The sequence below is a fragment of the Misgurnus anguillicaudatus genome, chromosome 19, assembly GCF_027580225.2.
Source record: "Misgurnus anguillicaudatus chromosome 19, ASM2758022v2, whole genome shotgun sequence".
Classification (NCBI taxonomy): Eukaryota; Metazoa; Chordata; class Actinopteri; order Cypriniformes; family Cobitidae; genus Misgurnus; species Misgurnus anguillicaudatus.
Genome location: NC_073355.2, coordinates 34,943,754 through 34,964,850, shown reverse-complemented (window position 1 = coordinate 34,964,850; position 21,097 = coordinate 34,943,754). Strand labels below are relative to the sequence as shown.

At 36.8% G+C, this 21,097-nt stretch overlaps 2 protein-coding genes across 5 annotated transcripts in view; both read right to left on the bottom strand.

Moving 5' to 3' along the window:
* The window catches only part of mrtfaa (myocardin related transcription factor Aa), a 49,563-nt gene extending 36,458 nt beyond the window's left edge, over positions 1–13,105 (bottom strand). For 3 of the 4 annotated variants that reach the window (XM_055194615.2, XM_055194617.2, XM_055194619.2), the window contains exons 1-2: positions 13,003–13,105; positions 1,376–1,576 (exon numbers count right to left, since the gene is read on the bottom strand). In XM_055194615.2, coding sequence (XP_055050590.2) covers positions 1,376–1,550 — 175 coding nt within the window. In that variant the 5' untranslated portion in view covers positions 1,551–1,576; positions 13,003–13,105. Of the gene's footprint in view, positions 1–1,375; positions 1,577–6,904; positions 7,118–13,002 lie in introns of those variants that run through there. The other variant, XM_055194616.2, reaches the window with a different exon arrangement.
* Positions 13,106–14,858: 1,753 nt separating this feature from the next.
* Positions 14,859–20,659, bottom strand: slc25a17 (solute carrier family 25 member 17). The gene is made up of 9 exons (XM_055194614.2): positions 20,448–20,659; positions 19,956–20,016; positions 19,793–19,859; positions 19,478–19,629; positions 19,061–19,177; positions 16,797–16,945; positions 16,230–16,325; positions 16,043–16,128; positions 14,859–15,792 (listed from the first exon to the last, which is right to left on the bottom strand). The coding sequence occupies exons 1-9, from the start codon at positions 20,520–20,522 to the stop codon at positions 15,657–15,659; spliced, it is 939 nt and encodes a 312-aa protein (XP_055050589.1). The 5' UTR covers positions 20,523–20,659; the 3' UTR covers positions 14,859–15,656.
* Positions 20,660–21,097: the final 438 nt, after the last annotated feature.

Here is a 21,097-nt window from a genome sequence, read left to right as displayed (position 1 = left end):
GTGCACTTTTAATCTTTGTACAGTGCTTCTTGAACGTGTTAGCATTTAGCCTAGCCCCATTCATTCCTTAGGATCCAAACAAAAGTTTTATTTTGTGCCACCATACTTACTTGTGTAACTACTCATGTAAGAGTCTTTAAATAGGGAAAACTTGGAAGTGCTTGGTGGCTTCTAAATTCATCCCTGTTTGGATCCTAAGGAATGAATGGGGCTAGGCTAAATGCTAACACATTCACGACACGCTGTACAAAGATTAAGTGCAGGCATTGACAAAAGATAGGCATGTATTAAGTCGTCTAAGTTGAGGTAAGAACATAGTAAAATATTGAAAATTTGTGGTGTTTTCCTTTAATGACTATACAAGTGTGCTAGATCAGCAGCTCATGGATTTGGAGATTTTTGGGGATCACAAGATGTTAAAAACTTTTTAAATACATTCAAGCATGATCACACTCATCATGGCCTTCATCAACATAATGAACAAATACACATTAACTAGTTCTCTCTGATACATAAACCTAAGGCGGGTAAGGGTAGTGTACTCATTTAATAACATGACGGTTAAGACATGACGGTCAGACTGTATATGAGGTCTAACTGATCTGACAATATTTTTACTCCTAAACACTACGGACTTAATTGCAATACTAATCAGATCCACCAAGTGGCAGTAAAGTTCAAAGCATGTCAAGCTTAACACAAAACACAGGACCTTCAACAGTGAGGTCTCTTAAACAATAAATGTTTAATGTTTAAATGTAAATGTTCTAGCTCCGCCTCATCCCTTTTCCCTTATACTCTTGTTGTTCAATACTCTTGATGTCTCTTTACTGATCAAAACCACTACATGGTTCTTTAGGGAATAAAAAAATTTTTTTTGTAGCATCTTTATTTAAAGTGACATTTCACAAGACTTTTTTCAGATGTAAAATAAATCTTTGGTGTCCCCAGAGTACGTATGTGAAGTTTTAGCTCAAAATACCATATAAATAATTTATTATAGCATGTTAAAATTACCACTTTGTAGGTGTGAGCAAAAATTTGCTTTTTTGTGTGTCCTTTAAAATGCAAATGAGCTGATCTCTGCACTAAATGGCAGTGCCGTGGTTGGATAGTGCAGATTAAGGGGCGGTATTATCCCCTTCTGACATCACAGGGGAGCCAAATTTCAATTATCTATTTCTTCACATGCTTGCAGAGAATAATTTACAAAACTATGTTACTGGGTTGATCTTTTTCATTTTATCTAGGTTGATAGAAGCACTGGGGACCCAACTATAGCACTTAAACATGGAAAAAGTCTAATTATCATGATTTGTCCCCTTTAGTAAGACTATATGCCGGGATAAAATCATTATCAATCTCATAACCTTACCATTCTTCCTTTCATGAATAGGAAGCAGGTTGGGGGTGGGGTGTAGAGACAGTTCTTGCAGCTCATTGGTTACAGCTTCACTCTGAGGACTGGAGGCGGAGCCTGTGGTAACAGTAGGGCCGGTGCTACCTGGACTTGACTCCTCCCCTAATAGGTCTCCTCCCACCATCGCCATGGTTAAAGACGAGGAAGATGAACAATCTTGAAGAAAAAATAAAGAGAACAAATTACTAAACTATTATATAACTAATTATATTCATAATTTTTGCTAAACTTTTAAAGGGATAGTTCACCCAAAAATGAAAATATTCATGTTGTTCTATGAGTTTCTCTAAAGAAGATATCTTGATAAATGATGGTAACCATACAGTACCCATTGCGCTCAAAGCATCAACTGTATGCTTACCATCATTTATCAAAACATCTTTTTTTGTGTTCAACAGAAACAAACATGAAGGTGAGTATGTGATGTTAAATTTTACAGTAAAACATAAAAGTAAAACATAATTAAAAAGGGCCCATATCAGAAGAGAAGGAGAGAGAGAGAGAGAGATATGATCTTACTGAAAAAGAGAGATAAAAACAACAGTAACAAAGCCTGCCGCAAACTTTTTAAGCAAATGAGAAACACCATCACCTCTCTCTCACACACAGCAGCGCCTCTACAGGGAAAGGTTTTTTTGTGAAGGTGTCTGACCTACATAAACGCATGTTAACTCATCACAACACTGAGTCACAAATTCAGTCAAAGGCGAATCTGCTAATGAGCTCCACTTTTTCAGTTTTCAGTGAATGAAAGCCTGAGAGATGATCTAAACAACAGCATGCTTCTTTTGTTCTTTACATACACTATGCTGTATTTTTTAAAAAGCGCCAGCTAGACACATACATTCATTTAACAACATGAATGTGATTTTGGTAAGATTTAGCATTTATTGCTCCATCTCTAAATCTGAAATGTTTAAACGAGGAATATTAAAGATCCAGGATGTATTAGTATTAATGCCTAGAAATTTAAATGTGTGTGTGCGTGTGTGTGTGTGTGTAATGTTCCCGTTTCCCTCCCAGACTACTGCTTTCTCATGGTTCATGGAAAAAAAACATGATAATCTAATTTTTTCTCAGTAGGCCACAACAAAACTACAATTTTCTCAGAAAAAATAGGGTTTTCTTCCGTGAGAACTCAAGTTTAAAACGTGATAGGAATCCACTCAGGACAAATAACTGGAAGATCCTGTTACTTTGCTTTGAATCGCAGAAAAATACTGCAGCTATCAGCTTTTACTTAACATTGTGTTGTGTTGAAGGGAAAGTTCACACAAAAAATGAACATTCTGCCATTTGCTTGTATAAATTATATATATTAGACTTGTATAAATCTGGGGCATCATAGACTTCCATAGTAGTAAAAAATAATCAATGGTGCCCCAGATCTGTTTGGTTACAAACATTTTTCTAAATATCTTCATTTCCGAACAAAGAAATGTATACAGGTTTAACTTGAGGGGGAATAAATGATGGCAGAATTTTTATTTGTTTGGGTGAACCGTGCTGCACAAGCCCTGAAAAGTGAAGCCGAAACGTCTCGATCGCCCCCCAGTGACTGGTCCCAGTATAGGTCATAAACCCCGCCTCCCCCATGTTATTCAATGGGACTTCAGACCAACTAAACAATTTAATTACACTTCAATTATCTTTTTTCCGAGGCTGGTTTCTGTCATTTACTGTAGTTTTCATCACGCTGATGTAAATTCAAGTGTTTGTTTTTAAAATAAGTTTGTTTTTAGTTAGTTATTTAATGATATATAAACGGCAGTGTCACGTCATGATTGACAGCTGTGATATGCGCATTCTGCGAGAGCGGGGCCTTGCTTTCGCGACTTTACTTCCTGCTCACTACTGCGCAGGACTGGTCCCGAAATTGCTACTGCGCAGACTCAAGACCCAGGATGTCAGCGCCGTATCTGGACACTGACGGCTTCACTTTTCACCAATGGAAGAGAGCGAACGGGCGTCGTCCATCTTTTTTTTACAGTCTATGGGGTGAACTATCCCTTTAACTCTCCAAAGTTTGATATGATGTGGCTTCATATGAACTCTCTAAAGTTTCTAATGGTGCGTTCACACCAGACGCGGAGGAGGTGGCAAGCGCGAGTGATTTACACGGTTAGTGCGAAAGGCGCGGATGGCACTGCGCAGATGGCGCGGAACGCGTTGAGAGTTGAAAATTCCCCAAAGTTCGGATTCTTCACGCCACGTTAACCAATCAGAAGTTTTCAGGAGTGAAAATGTGAGATTTCGTATGTTAATGCAAATACACCCTTTGCCTGAACTTCACTGCCTTCCCGTTTCGGCGTCACATGACCAATGGAGCGTAAATGATTGGCTGGATGTTGAATGATTTGATACAGGGATCGATTGCTTCTCCTTGGTTCCCCAGGTGTTTACTCTGAATATTTTTACACTGAATTTTTTGAGACGTTGAATTATTTTGCACTGAATTTTTTGAGACATTGACTTTTTTTTAACCTGAAATTTTTTAGACGTTGAATTTTTTTTACACTGAATTTTTTTAAAACATTGACAAAAATGTCATAGGCAAAAAAACAGTGCTAGAAATTCGATGGCTTTTACAATTCAAAGTCTGATTTAGATGCTAAATAAAATTCAGTGTTAAAAATTCGATGTAAAAAAATTCAGTGCTAAGAATTAGAATTCAAAATCCAATGGCACAGTTTTACTTCTTTACATTTCAGTTAAAATACATAAAAAAGTAAGATTTATTTATTTTAAGACATACAATCATTGTAGTTTTATTTTTACCTTGAAATGTAACTGTTTCTGAAATTGAACCCAAAATATTAAACCTTGATGACGTATGTGGTCGACCAACGCGACTTCCGGAGAACGCACACGAAAACATCTACGGGATGTGTCCGGCGGAACTGGCACGAATGGCCACCCTACCCATGTATCATGATATGTATTCTATCGTGAGGCCCTGCCAATACCCAGGAGACATCTTCGTACTTTTACAGGAATTAAAAGGATCTTGTTTGGAAGAGTGAGGAGGTCGAACAATCTTGTAAGTGTACTCAATATGAGCTATAGAATCCCCTCCCATGACGCGAATTTACATGTGATTGTCTCAAATGACTAAAATTTCACGTGCGAGTAAAGCGAGTAAACTCAAAATGTTCAAGCATCCATCAACTACGTGCAAATAGCGTGTTTCTTCTGCGGCTGGTGGTGTAAACGCACAGTAAGTGACAAAAGGGACTTCTGGAGGGCTTTTGGAGCTTCACATACATGATTACTATACTTCTTATATAGTACACGTACACAACGCTGTGTTAACCTTATTCAAACTTCTATCTTGTGTAAAAATATGGACATACAGATTAAACTTAGTAAATTATACTTCTCATTTTTGGATGACCTATTCTTTTAAAGGTGCAATCCATAACTTTTGCCTTTATCTCACCATCTTTGTTTGAAACGAAAAATTAAAGGGTACTTTACATACTTTTCTTTATTAGGATTGAAGTCAAACCTGACGTTTTGTGCGAAATCATACAAGAGCTTAACCAATAAATCATTATTTTAAAGGGATACTTGACCGATTTGGCATTCAGCTTTGTATCTGTGGAGACCCGGCAGTGTTGCTGAATGACCGTGTTTCCCTCCATCGTTTCCCCCTGAGGGGAGAGGTATCTGCATTTTGGTTCTGCAGGGAAGTCCTCCAATGATGCAAAAATCGTCATATTGAATCATCGGAGGACTTTTTTGCAGAACCAAAATGCAGATATCTGTCCTCTCAGGGGGAAATGAGGGAGGGAAACATGGTCATTCAGTAATACTGCCGGGTTTCTACAGATACAAAGCTGAATGCTAAATCGGTGAAGTATCCCTTTAAGTGCATTGTTGTGAAACCAGGTAAGGTACAGAGACAGTTTTCAAGACAGATTTTCATGCATTTGCTCAGTAACTAATTTTTGCTAAAGTTATAGATTGCAGATTAAACAGAAGTCGGAGGCAAACGCTTCATTGGCGATACCATTGGTTTTAATACCAGTGAGCTGATAACAGCTTAGTCATTTGCTAAACTGAGTGAGTCACCCCATCATCATCACACCATCTGAGCAAAAGAGTGTTGCTGGAATACATCACCATGGTGACGGATGATGTCATCATAATGAAAATATGATTGAGAGGTGCATTCTGTTTGGTTTGTCTCTAATAAAAAGTTTCTCAAAATTGCTTTTTAAACTCATCTTCGTCTCTCTATACCTTTTTTTTTATATTTTGTGTGCATGGACGATTTCTGGGAAGTAATGCTAAATATATGCGTTAAGGTATTTGTGGTGCTGAGGAGAGACAATGTGCCAATTGTGGCTGAAAGTCATCCCTAAAGACATGACCGCATACTGTCTATGTGCTAACATTATCCAGTCTCTTGCTGAGCTAAGCAAACATTACAACTGAATTAAACAAAAGTGGAGATTAGGGGTGTGCAAGATATATCGTTTGTGATAACATCGTTGTTTTAAAGGTGCAGTGTGTAACTTTTAGAAGGATCTCTTGACAGAAATGCAAAATAATATACAAAACTATATTATAAAGACCTTTTATAATGAACCATTATGTTTTTATTACCTTAGAATGAAACATTTTTATCTACATTCCGAGGGTCCCCTAACATGGAAGTCGTCATTTTGTGCCGCCATGTTTCTACAGAAGCCCTTAACGGACAAACTTTTTTTACGAAGTTGTCTCCAAAGATGACACGTTTGTTTGGTGGTGGCCACCGTAGCTTCTCTATGCGTTTTAAATGCGACTGGCGAGTAGATAACTGAGCCATTGGTTGGAATACGCAACCTTACCACTAGATTCCACTTAAATTTACACACTGCACCTTTAACGAAAATATATTATTGAGTATATCACTTGCTTACAAAAAACAGCCTTCAGTGCCCACAAATTCAATTTGCATGCACTTTCAAAGCGTGAATAACACAAACATTAACCTTCATTATATTAATACGTTATAGGAGGGAGCTAGAACAATAAGACTTTCACAAACACATTTCTAAAGGATACAAAATATTGTCTGTTATCAATATTGGCTAAATCATATGTGTTTTTTTTTTTTGCCAAAATCGCACACCAAACATCAGTTCAATTCTACATTACATTAAAGTCACCTTTAAATCGAATTAGACAATTCTTATATATATTTTTAAATATTGTAGCAGCATAGTACTTTTTTTTATAAACAGTTGTGTATATTATATTGCAATTCTGCCAAAGATCCTCCTAAAATATACACACCACACTTTAAAAAAAATTTACTCTATTATTGTACTTACATCATTGCTTTATATGGCTTATTGCTTTAGCTAACAATTAAGTTTGGTATATAAGTGTACGACGGGAGATCAGAAGTTAAAAAAACAATACTATAGTACATCCTGATGGAGGATGTAGACCTCTCTACACACTTAAAAGTAATGTATATGATTTACTGACCTTTTTGGGAAACTGATGCTCCAGTGCTGGGAACTTACTGCATGTTCAGCACTTAGTGAAATCACTTATCGTACATCACTGTTAATGCTATGCAGAAGTTTCTGCCTTCCTGATACACTTGCTGTAATACCTACTATCCACCAGACCTTTTGAAAACAAATCCAGTTTGTTTATAGTCTTGTTGGACACAAACCTGTGTCTCCAGTATAAGCTCAATGTGTCCACAACACGTCCTATGGTCATGGTTTCTGACTAAAACATCATTTCTGTTTATTTCTCTCATGACACATGATCTCTTCCTGTTAAAAATAATCAGATGACTAAACTCTTCTACACATCTCTCTTAATGCAGCAGTCGTTTGTATTGTGGTTTCTCATATGTTTTTGAATTGTAAAAATGTGGTCCGTCCACTTGATTTTATCTGGGTAAAAATGCTAATTCTCTCCCCGGCACAAATTCTCCCTCTTAAACACTCACCGGTGGTGTCAGGGGTTTTAATAGTAATTTAATAGTTATTCAAACTGGAGAATTGTGTTATGAAAGGTGAAGCGAACCACATGGCCGCCCGCATGCACTGCTTCAGATTAAGATTAAAGTTAAGTGTCTCACTGGGTCAGATATCATTACTGTACGTCCAGGACCTCATAACAGCAGCAGGTGGCTAATCCACACCAGGTGCGTCCTACACTACCACCTGTTACTCATCCTTATGGCCCACATTGCCACCTGACTCCAAGTACGGCACATCACCAGTGTGCACTCAGGAAAACCTCCTGATAGAGTTATAGTTGAAACTATTAAAAGCCTATATGGTGAAATGTGGTTCGAACCCACATCGCTTGCTTCTTACATTCCTGATCTTACTTAAAATAGATTAAATACATCTCTGATACTACTTTAGTAAACATGTGTGATTTTCTTAGAAATATGACACATCAGATCAACTATTATAATTATTTATAATTAGAGAATCAAATTTTTTAAATAAACATACATAATCCTTCATGATTTTGGGAAGTGTATGCAGAAAAGTAGCACTATTAACTAGTGCTGCCTCACAATTTATCGCGACTAATCGTTTGCAGAACAAAAGTTTTTGTTTACGTAATATATGTGGGTGTACTGTGTATAATAATTATGAATATATAAATACACACAAACACACACGCACACACACACACACACACACACACACGCACGTATATAATTAAGAAACATTTGCATGTGTATATACATGTTTATATTTATATATAATCTATATTATATAAAAATATAAATATTTATTATATAAATATTTTTTTCTTAAAATTATACATATAGGTGTGTGTTTATATAAACATAATTATTATACACAGTACACACACATATATTATGTAAAAAAAACTATTATTCTGCAAACGATTAGTCACGATTAATCATGAAACAGCACCAGTTAATAGTGCTACTGTTCTGCATACACTTTCCAAAATCCTTATTCTCCATGCTTTTCAGAAACAATATGTTTGTTTCCAAAATTTGAACTTCTAATTAAATAAAAACTTTTATACTGCAAACGATTAGTCGTGACTAATCGTGAGGCAGCACTACTATTAACTAGGGGTGTAACGATTCATCGTGCAAATGGCGTTTTCTCAATGAATGAATTACGGTGAAATCCCGGCACATCCGAACGCCAGAGGGCGCTCCCGTGCAGAAACTCTCTTTGTGCCACACAAGAAGTAGCATTACAAACGCTATTCCAGGAAATGTCTACACATGAATATTTATACGCTGTTCTTCAAATTCTTTCAGGTATTTTCATGATAATTAAGCAATATCGCTCAAGTAGGAGTGTGATATAGCTCTATATCATCACGGCTGTGATTAGGCCAGAGGCAATCACAGCCGTGATGATATAGAGCTATATCACACGACTCCGAGAGCGATATTGCTTTTATACACAGTTCGACGGCACACGTTTGAAAAACGAAAACTAGAAAACAACAACGGAGTTATTTTAAAAGCCTCTTTGTTTGAGAACTACTTCTTCCGCCACGGATTTGAGGGCGGCCAGAATGACAGGTAAAACTTTCGGCTGCTTTGAAGCTCATAACTCAATGGACGGAAAAGCCGTTTCTTTATATTACCGTTTCTTGGTCACAAAGTGTAGTTTTATGATTAGTTCAGTCGAGAATGTGTCTGTATTATATTTAAATCTGCAGTCGATTAGTAAAGATAGCGCCTGTTTGAACGTTTGCTTAGTGAGATTCGGTACGAATGAGAACCAAAGCATGAGCGGACGTCAGTGTTCACTCGCCCCGCTGACCACCGCCCTCTCTGGGCTACATCTCTGAAAGGGATTCCCCGGCTCTCATGTTGGCCTTGTTTGTTTATGATCGTCAAAATGAGATCAAATCAGCAGTATTTGGTGTCATGATCAAACTAGTACTTGTTTTTTTATTCATATTTAGTGTCTTTTGTGTTTGTTATTGTTTTGGCGCGAGGTAAAAGTTAATAAAACTATACTTGTGTATAGGGGTGGGCGATATGACCAAAATCTTCTATCACGATAGGATTAATTTTATATCATGATAACGATATGTATCACGGTAGAGTTTTTTATGTTTTAATTAGGTTTAAATCTTTAATACCATAGAAATGTTTATAATTCTCACAAAAAACATATACAAGCATAGAAAGAAGATGCATGTATGTATAGGCCTATATATATTTTTATTTAAGGTAGAAAAGTGATTTAATCAGGAACAGTGAGAGATTTTCTCTCAATGCTGTTTGATTAACACGAGTGACAGACAGGAGCAAAATTAGGTAACTTCCCCTTTAAGACCAAAGTCCGGATCCAATACACTGTTACACATGCGCTTTCTCTTTTAGCTGTTTACTTTCTCTTAAGACCTAACTGGTCGTGTTTATGAGGATGCTTGCAAAGACGGGAATTTTGACGCATATGTCTATTTAAGGCCAATAAAGCGGAAAAATGCTCACGAGCTTAATGAGCAGCGGTCGCGCGACCTGCGCGCTCCTCACAGACGGAAAGAGCAGCGGTTGCGCGACTTGTCTGCTCCTGACACACAGAAAGAACGCACGCATACAGATCTGTTGTCTGTGTTTCAATGGCTTAAAATAACTTGTTTTAAAACTGCAGTGCTTAAATACGTGTACAAACGTTACATTTTCGCGACCACGTGGACATGCGTGAAGTGGGCGCGTAACCTCGATAGAAACGATAGTCCAAAATCTCTACCGGTTGACACATTTCTACCGGTTAATTATGTCTACCGGTTTATCGCCCACCCCTACTTGTGTAACGTTACTATTGCTTTCTTATTTATTCTTAACGCGATACGAGCACTCGATTATTATTATTAAACTTTGTTCTTGTCAGTACTATACAAAACGGTTTTTTATAAGTGTCAGAGAGATGTTTTTGCATGCTGCTTATAAATATACCAGTGGCGATATCTCATAACATGTTTTAATAGTCACGTCACGATACAGTAAATGATCAATGTCCACATTTAAAAGCTGCGGGGCTTACCTGCAGTTCCACGGTGTTTTCGCGTTCTGATAAAAGATATAGCTCCAGAAAAAACGAGTGTTTATATTCCTCTTTCCTAGTGTTAATCGTCCACACGATGTGACAAGACATTTCTCCCATTAACTTTAACGTAACATACACGAGTGCTGATCTTTGAAGGAATAATAACTTCCGATTGGGGATTCACAGACTGATTTATGAGCTAGTAAACTAATGAGATACACGGAGAGTGATTCAAACAGCGCGTCTGTGTTTTTCCATTCAGAGATGAGCCTGCTTAGGACCTCCATTCACTAGGTGGCAGAATAATACGAAAGGTGAAGCGGTTACAGTGCCGTTATCAGTACAATATCGTATAGCTCTTAGCCAATCAGATTCGAGAACCAGAAAGAACTGTTGTATAATAAAGAATATTTTGAATGATTTTGTTTAACAAGTGTTGCTTTTTTAAATGCACGTTATAAACGACTCCGACTCATAATGATTTTAGATTAGACTTCCTACTGACCAAATGCCGTAATACAGGCACAAGCTGTGCATAAAACAAAGAATCGCAGCCTTGCGATTCAGAATCGATTTCAGACAGGCATTTTTAATGAGGACCGCGATTGAATCGTGATTGAATCGTTACATCCCTACTATTAACATAAGCTGCTTTCAATTTTGGGGAAATACCTAGAGATTTGTGATTTCTAGTACCCGTTTTATTTCCAGTTTAACACGACCTGCAGGGCTTTCACGTCACGTGTGTCAAGAAGCAGAAAGGAAGAAAGAAAGAAAGGCAGAAAGAAAGAAAGAAAATAAAAAATAAAGAAATAAAGGAAAGAAAGAAAGAAAGAAAGAATTAGCTAATAAATATCAAACATTGCCATATGGAGGTCTTAATATGGAAAATAATCCACCACAGGAAGATCCGTGTCATCTTTTATTTTGTCACTATGAATCATTTGACCTTGTTTACACCACATACATACACACACACACACACACACACAAAGTTTGATGCAGAAGTTGTGCTTGTTAATCATGAACAGCATGATGTTGTGCGTCCATGTTTTCATGCGGTATTTATCTAGGCAAAGACTAATAATAAGAATTCTGTACGTGGTTAGAACATATCGATTGTTTCCTCCTTGTTATGTAAACCTCTTGCATGCAAAGAACGCTGGAAAACAGGCCAATCTCAACAGAACACTGACTGTGACGTAACAGTCGTGATGTACACCCCAACAATAAATTAACTACAATGTTGTTATAATGCTACAAACAAATTTGTGACCGAGTTAGTGCTGTATGCATTAATGCTGAGGTTCTACTATTGACATTATAGTTTACGTTTTGCAGGTCCATATTGAAAAAACACAAATTTACCACTCAAAAACGTCCATTAACGATCTCCAAATAATTTATTATTCCTCAAAATCTGTATATTCATCTGGCACAGAGTCAAACATCAGGTCTGTTTGCACACACACAGAGCTACTGAAATGAGCCGCTCTGAGAAACGGCCAATCAGAACAGAACTCAAACTTATTATTCATGACCCTTTCAAATAAGGTAATGATAGACCGTTTCATTCTGGAGACAATTCCTAGGGTTGTAAATGGACATAAAATGTTTGCACTTAATATGACTTTGGCACCTTTAAAATGCTGATTTGTGGTTCTCATCAGAAGACACATCACAAGCTTAAAATCACTTCAAATAACAAACTACAAACAAATTTGCATGATTGGCTTAAAACAGAACATAAATGTTTATATCAATCAACATTGCAAGTTGAAAGATATACAGTACAGGGATCAGATAAAGAGTGAATCCAAACTGACTTTGTGTGTTGTTATGTAGGAATAAACCCCTTTACAAAAACATACAGCTGTAGTACCGTGATACATTATTAGTTATGCATTTGACACATTTATCCAAAGTGACTTGCATTTAGGCACATTTTATCAGTATGTGTGTTTCCTGTGAATCAATAAATGAAAAAACATGGCTTCATGTACTTTTCTGTAAGTGCATTTTTAAAGGAGCGATAACACAAGATAAAAGAAAGTTGGGTCCCATCTGTCAGACACAAGACCAGGTGGCATTTAAATGTGAAGAAAGGCCTGTCACCAGCATCAACCCACATGTTGAAAGGCTGATTACACAATTTTAGTGTTACTGCATTCATTCCTACTTCTGACAGATGAATTCAAATGAGGAGGAGAGACATCATCTCGGAACTTGATGTTACATAACACTTTCACCTTCACAGCATCAGGACCACAAACACCTTAAATCGATCTCGTATCAATCACTATCAAAAAATCTTCAGTCATGAGTTTAACATATCCAGAAAATACTCACTATTACCTAATTAACACAATGCACTGTAACATGAGCAGAAAACAAACTCCATCCATGTGTCACTTCTTCCCGACTACACAGTGCAACTTGCATTAAGATTAAGCTTATAGTGCAATGTCAATATCCAGTAAATACCGAATAAAAGGCTGCACGCCAAACCATAAACTTCATAAAAATCGGCATAAACTTCATAAAAAGATTACTTACTTTACATTCGCTGACAACTCTCATCCATTGCTATTCCAATAGTCTGAAACTGCACAATGTTCGTTTCCGAGATGAAGTAAACTTCAACCGGAAAAACGCCCATTTTTAAGATTTACCCAATCATATGCGAATACTCTGTTAACTGACACTGCTACAAGCCAATAGTCGCATTGCAATGACTTCCGAGACAGAGACAGCTGGAGCCTAATTGGGTCCAATCATAACCGAACTTTGCTGATCAACATCTCACTTCAGCCAATCGCCACAAAGCTCGCTGCAAGTATTTTAATGGAGTCGACCAATATAAATACTCACCGGTTTACTCGGAGCACAGCGTTAACATTTCACCGTAGAAATAAGTGAGTAGAATGGCAAAAATGATCTGAAGTAACTTAAAGTAGGCGGAGCGTAATGGCCCAGACGTTGTCTCTAATTGGTCAGTTACGACTGATTAAAAAATAATGAATTAGAAATAGTATCAATTAATAATGATCTTCTTTTGATAATCGTGTATTTTCATTTACATTTCAATAAGTGTCCACATTTAATTGTAAATCAATGTCCACATGGCTTTTAAAGTGGCAATGTCATTTAGTACCCATGTCATTTGCCCTGCCAAGCGGAGTCGTTATTTCCCCAAATCAGATTTTATTGATGTAGTGAATATCAGTTTAGTATGCCTGATGCTAATCTTTAACTTTAATTGTCATGATACAATAATAGGATGATAATGTGATGTTTTCTACGTTTAAACTAAAAATAAAATAGTAAATCATATTAAATTAAGATTAAAAAACACATTAGTCCCCCAATACACATGTAACGGTTTTATTAAAAGCATAGATCACTACAGATTGTCGTTAAGTGAATAAAAGAAACTTGACTTAACTTCTTACCGACCCAGTGTGAACTTTGGACAGAAAATTTTCAACTGCATAAATAAGAGAGTGTTAAAGCGGAGCACGTATTAACACACATCCATTTACTGCCCCCTAGAGGCAAAGCAGTATAATTATCCCAAACCCAGAGGCGAGCTTCTAAACTTAATATTATAAAAGGTAAATCTTTTTTAATATAGTAAAATCGTACATATCTTTGGTACAACATCAATTATAAAATCTATTCAATCAGGGTTTTTTATTATACATTCATCCCACTTGACTTTGTATGTCTGGTTAGTGTTAAAACACAACCAGAAACAGAACCATTCTGACAATACAGAAAAACAATACATATACAGTATATGTCAACATATATCTATATAACATGTATCTGAACATTGGTGCCTTACTGTATATACTTAACTTAAGAAATTCATTTGAATGTCCCTACTGTAACTTTCACATCACACTAGTGTATATGAATCCTGAATATAATCATTAATGTCTTTCTTCTAGCCATGACATTAAAATAAAGATGCAATGGTTCTGAAGTTGACTCATTTCACTTCTATCAAGAAAGATTTAAATAAGTAATAGAAAATTAAGCCTACAGGTCTGAACTTTTTAGTAAACAGTCAGTTTACTTAAACAGTGGCACTGGCACAGCGTCCAGCATTTTTAAGTAAAATCAAGTATTATACACAGAGCCTGACAAGGCATTCCTGAGGTTTGTTACTATACAGCAAACAGTATCATGGCCAGAGGGCTGATCTATCAGCTTTCTTCATTGACAGCAAAGGTCACAACAAAACCATAATTTTTCCAAGAACATTTTCATTTTTGACACCATAGGTAAACAAGTTCAGATCTTATAAAGAAACAAGATTAGTCCGTTTTTTAAACCAAACATTAAAAAAAAACTTACAAACTGACCTCAATAAGGTCTTAATCTGAAATAAGTGACCTAATTTTGTAAATAAATATTTATTTTTTTTGAGTCAAGAAAGATAGAGGAAAAACAAATTCAATGTATTGTTTCCTTGCAGTCTTTAAAATGAAACTACGTGAGAAAAAGTCTTTCTCACTCTGTCAAAACAAGTGACAGACCAAATGTATTGTCCAATTATTTGCATCGATTGGCACAGCATCATCCTTTCCAAATTCTACTCCCAAATTTCCCATCAGCACTGGCAGCAAATGATAAACATCGTCTACTTTTGGTAAAAATTTAGTTTGCATGTATATACACTGCAAAAAAAGAATGACATTCTTACTTAGTATTTTTGTCCTGTTTTCTAAAAAAAATCTTAAATCAAGATGCATTTTCTTGACAAGCAAAACAACCCAAGGAAACAGTCTAGTTTTTAGACAAAAAAAATAGCTAATTTAAGTGAATGTGTGCTTAAAACAAGCCAAAATGCCAATGGGGTAAGGAAACATCTTGAAATAAGTTTACTTTTTTTCTCAAACACTTAATTCAAGAATTTTTTAAGCACAAATTCAGTCAAAGTGTATATTTTTTGTCTAAAAGACTTATTTTCTCAGGTCGTTCTGCACATCAAGAAAATACATCTTGATTACAGATATTTGTACTAAAAACAAGACAAAAATACCAAGCAAGAAAGTCATTTTTGCAGTGCATATTTGCCTTCATTATATTATGTACATATGAGCACTACTGTATATCATTCATATCGCCCATAAAGTTAATGTGATAAAAATGAAAGTTAATTATAGCTAATTAAAGTTCTGTAAGGGGTCAGCGGGACGTCACTAGGTGTTTGACCCCATGACCCTAAAGGTGACACTGGCGATCTTCTCATACAGCAAGAACATCAACGCAGCCGTGAGGACCGTCTGAAGTAACTTTGCCTCCAGGCCTTTGAACAATCCCAGCATGCCCCATTTCCTGCATTAAATCAATCCACATATCACTTCAATGTAAGAGGAATAAAGATTTGACATGCAATGAATCATTTACTTGGAAACCCGTGTGACAGCTCAGCTACCAAAAATGCCTAGGAGAGAACTAAATAGTTGAAAGACTTCCTATTTTAAAAACGTGGACTGTAAGAAATATTTTTAGTATGTCAGTAAAAGGTCCATTTTAAAAAGGTATCTCTTTCTTGTAATGTAACGTGTGTGGGTTTATACAGTACCTGACTCTATTGATGAGCAGATACATAACAGATCTCATACTGCTCAGTAGTTTGTTCTGTTCTGTTGGCTGCCCGTGCTGCCCAAACTGAACACAACAGAGAGCAATAGTTTACCCGTGACATTCATATTCAATCAAGCAAAATAAATTGAAATCAGAACAGAGTTCCTCAGGAGGGTTTACTGTACCCGTAGGACGGACTGAACTGTTTGTAGTGGGTAGGTTATCGTGGTTGCTACTGCCTTGGCAATGGCTCCTATTAAAAACGCCTCCACAGATCTCAGCTATTATCACACAGAAATATTGAATACATGCGTGTCATTCTTTTTAGATTAACAATATTTTAAAGTCACCTTAATTGTTTTAATATGTGAGAATCTCTGATATCCTCTCTTATAGTCTCTGCAGGAATTAAATGTAAATAAATATGCAATGACATCATGAACAGCTATGCAGTTATGTAACTTGTTATGTTGCTTTGCTACCAGCTAGGTTTCTATGGTAACAATGCAATGACAAGTGTGGAGTGTTTTATGTATTTGCACAAACTATCATCTGCATATTATTAAATTCATATCAGAAATGATGCTGCATTCTAGGCAACAGTGTTTTTGGTTCATAATCAGTCTGCAACAATGACATCTTTTTTTTTAAGGTTTTTAATTTAGTTATACTACCACAGGAAGTGATGAGCTGGTTTAAGATCATTGTATTTACTACTGTGTATAATGAGGACATTAGATCAGTATTCTGACCTCTCTGTGCACTCCTCTCATCAGCTGCCTCTTCAGACCCTCATAGATCATAAACTGAACAGCAGGATTCAGCACCAGGAGCAGGGAGGGAAATGTGCCGTTCCACAGAGCTCCTAATCCTTCCTGCTGAATGATCTGCGCAAATGCATCTAAAGAGAAAGATCAGGGAGAGCATTCACTGGATACACATTTTTATCAAACAGAATATTACCGCATAGTAGGGATGGGACGAAAAATGCAGATACACGCTAATAATACCTGCCCGATAACGATTATGAATCGTACAGCCGATATAATGGACAGATGATATTATGTACAGCTTTTTCATGTACTACAGCTTTGATCAGTAATAAGTCCCACATAGGTCCAAAATAAACATGTGAACAAGTGAAAACTGGGATCAAAAATCTTTGGTGCGTAAACTGGCCTATAACTTTGGAATTTGCCAACCAGGGTGTCTATGTACCGAGCCCCTAAGGTGACTTTCATGTGCTCACGCAAAACCTTTATGTGCAGAATTTTTTTTAAAGTTTAGTTTCGCGTGCACATGTGAAACTAAACTTTATTTAATTTTTGCTCCATGTCCCCTTAGGGGCTCCGTATTATTAGTGACACAATAGCAAAGAAAAAAAAACTGAGGAATAATTTCTTTAACATAGGGTCTCAATAAAAGTTAAACCTGGATCACAAAAAGGGTCAATTTTTGAAAGTGAGAATTCTGAAAGCTGAATAAATAAGCCTTCCATTGAAATTTAAAACATCTGGAATCTTAATTATCTAATTAACCAATCAAATGGCAGTTGCTTCAATGCATTTAGGGGTGTGGTCCTGGTCAAGACAATCTCCTGAACTCCAAACCGAATGTCAGAATGGTAAAGAAAGGTGATTTAAGCAATTTTTATCGTGGCATGGGTGTTGGTGCCAGACGGGCTGATTTCACAATCTGCTCAGTTACTGAGATTTTCACGCAACCATTTCTAGGGTTTACAAAGAATGGTGTGAAAAGGAAAAAAACATCCAGTATGCGGCAGTCCTGTGGGCGAAAAAGGCCTTGTTGATGCTAGAGGTCAGAGGAGAATGGGCCAACTGATTCAAGCTAATAGAAGAGCAACTTTGACTGAAATAACCACTCGTTACAAACGAGGTATGCAGCAAAGCATTTGTGAAGCCACAACACGCACAACCTTGAGGCGGATGGGCTACAACAGCAGAAGACCCCAACGGGTACCACTCATCTCCACTACAAATAGGAAAAAGAGGCTACAATTTGCACAAGCTCACCAAAATTGGACAGTTGAAGACTGAAAAATGGGTGAGAATGAGAACATAGATCCATCATGCCTTGTTACCACTGTGTAGGCTGGTGGTGGTGGTGTAATGGTGTGGGAGATGTTTTCTTGGCACACTTTAGGCCCCTTAGTGGCAATTGGACATTGTTTAAATGCCACGGCCTACCAGAGCATTGTTTCTGACCATGTCCATCTCTTTATGACCACCATGTACCCATTCTCTGATGGCTACTTCCAGCAGGATAATGCACCATGTCACAAAGCTCGAATCATTTCAAATTGGTTTCTTGAACATGAAAATGAGTTCACTGTACTAAAATAGCCCCCACAGTCACCAGATCTCAACCCTATAGAGCATCTTTGGGATGTGGTGGAACAGAAGCTTCGTGCCCTGGATGTGCATCCCACAAATCTCCATCAACTGCAAGATGCTATCCTATTAATATGGGCCAACATTTCTAAAGAATGCTTTTAGCACCTTGTTAAATCAATGCCACGTAGAACTAAGGCAGTTCTGAAGGCAAAAGGGGGTCAAACATAATATTAGTATGGTGTTCCTAATAATCCTTTAGATGAGTGTATTGTTGGTAATGCTACAAATATACCTTCGCTACTTATGACTGGTTTTGTGGTCCAGGGTCACATGTGATAAAAATACAGTTTTTTACATTTTGTGGCTTTAAGTGTCCTGCTTTTAACTCTTTCCCAGCCATTGACGAGTTAACTCGTCAATTAAGAGAAAAGGCTTCCCTGCCAATGACGTGTTTTTCCGTATTTCCGCTATTATCCACCAGGTGGCACTCTTACCCAACTTATAAAACCAAGTATTCCCTTAGTACAAACAGTTCAAACTTCAAGGAGTATGTTTTGATCCTCGCTCTGAATCTGATCTCTATCAAAAGTCCTTCACAAAAATGGATTTTGCTCAAAATTTTTAACTTTTGACCCTACATTTTTTTCTGTCTTTATTTTTACCTATGATTCCTTTGTAGTGTGTAGGCTTTATGTCCTCGTTTCTGAATTTCGCCCCCTGTAGTTTTAGTCTGGTATTGACAACCCAGAGTGGAGTGGTGACCAGAACATTTACTACACCTAAACATACCAGACAGGATACAGAAAAACAGTATGTTGAAAGGTGTGACATCTGAAACAGGAGAAATCTATCTGTGAAAAACTGCTATGTAAATGTGAAGACGTTATATAAGAATTATTAGATGTATAATTGCTAATAGTAAGTAGATGCATATATGTTCTGCTATAATGCTTACACTGAATACAAATGGAACATTATGTAAGAAAAAAAAAATCGAAGAATTTACTTTTATTTGTTATTTACATTTATTTTACTAGTTTGGGTAATATCTCAGTCAATACTCTTTTAGTCAAGCAAACCTGCAACAATGCCAATGATCAGGTCTCGTCCTGGTGTTGACCTATGACCTCTCAACCAGGTGGCCTTCAAGCTATGAAAACAGTAGAAGTACACAAAGTTGGAGCAACAGAGACTGCAGATTACTGGAAACCAACCTCGATATGGAGCTAACCTAGAAAGGGAGAGAAAAAATGAGACAGAGAAACAGAGATGTACAACTTGTTTTCTTGATACGGTCAGATTGTCAGGAAATAATGAAAAACAGAAACCACACAGTACACACAGTAATAAATGTATTAAATGATCTTTACGTGTGTAAGTGGAAAGTAACTTACAGACCCTCCTCCTTGATGATCTCACCCAGAATGGCTGGTGTGGACCTGGCTTTCCTCTTTTCATCCACTACAAACATACAGAAACATGCATTAAAGCTTTATTTAAAATGTACATTGTACACAAGATGTACATTTGAGGCCCCACATTTTTCCCTTTTGGTACCTTGCAGCCGAAGCCGAGCTGTGTCGAGAGGAAAGAAAACAGTCATTGCAGTCACGCTGCCCTAAAAACATGATAACATACACAACATGTTTGATGTGCAACATGTTGCATGATCTCATTTCCTTATGAAAACTATGCATGGTTTTACTACACTAACCATAGTTTAACAAGAGTATTATATTATTATTGTATAATATCAGGGTATTATAAAAAACACAAATGTACTACTCTCACTATAGTAATATTTTAACTATGGTATCTGTAGTAAAATTATGGTAATATACATTACAAAAACAATGGTTAAATGCTTACTATAATAATGCCATGTTTACACATAAACTGACAACATTTTAGATATGTCATTAAAATTGACATACAGCAGGTGGAGAATCGCGATCGCCATTTAAATGTTATTTAGCAGAAATAAAAAAATTAATGATGTAGGCTAAATACTGTATTATAGTGTACTGTAAATACAGTATGCGTCCGTACCACTGCACCGGCGACTGCATGCACGAGACTCTCGTAGGAGAAAACATCCATGAGTCTCAAATCTTTAGATCCCATCTTCTGCAACCTCTCTAAAGTGTTGACCCTCTTTAATTCAATCTGAATAAAACGCAGATTTAAAGTCAGACGTTTGAGCAGATGTGTACAGATTTTCAACTTCCGGGTCTGTTTCAGCCAATGACAGAACCTGTAGGACTTTCTTTAATCAGAAACGTCAGCAACGGCTTCTTAAGGCGCTGCGCAAACGGATTGGTGTATGACATTTAAGTACCGCGAGAGCCATTCCAGTGCTATGTTCTCGCGATACTTTAATGTCATACGCCGATCGGTCCACGCAGCGGCGTGTGAATAAAGAGGAACTGGAAATAAACGTTTTTTATAATGCTGAATAGACTTTTAAAAAGGGAATTTTGGAATATGATCGCCATTTCATTGGCTTTGTGAAACAGTATTACTTTCTATTCATGTGAAGTGGTCTATAAAAATGCAGTAAACAATATAATTTAGCAACTTGCTTTCTTTATGTTTCAGGTTTTGCTTATTTACAAAGGTCACAGCATTGTTTTGTAACATGTCAGAGCAAAATTCGAAAGACAACACTAAACAAAAGAACTCTTACGGAAATTAACAAT

What these genes read in the sequence shown, in the direction of transcription:
- slc25a17 (XM_055194614.2), bottom strand. Translation starts at nt 20,522, where the DNA reads ATGGGATCTAAAGATTTGAGACTCATGGATGTTTTCTCCTACGAGAGT. An exon ending in GATCATTGGCATTGTTGCAG is followed by an intron (nt 19,178 to 19,477) that starts GTTTGCTTGACT and finishes TGGTATGTTTAG; the next exon opens with GTGTAGTAAATGTTCTGGTC. An exon ending in TGAGAGGAGTGCACAGAGAG is followed by an intron (nt 16,326 to 16,796) that starts GTCAGAATACTG and finishes GTGTGATAATAG; the next exon opens with CTGAGATCTGTGGAGGCGTT.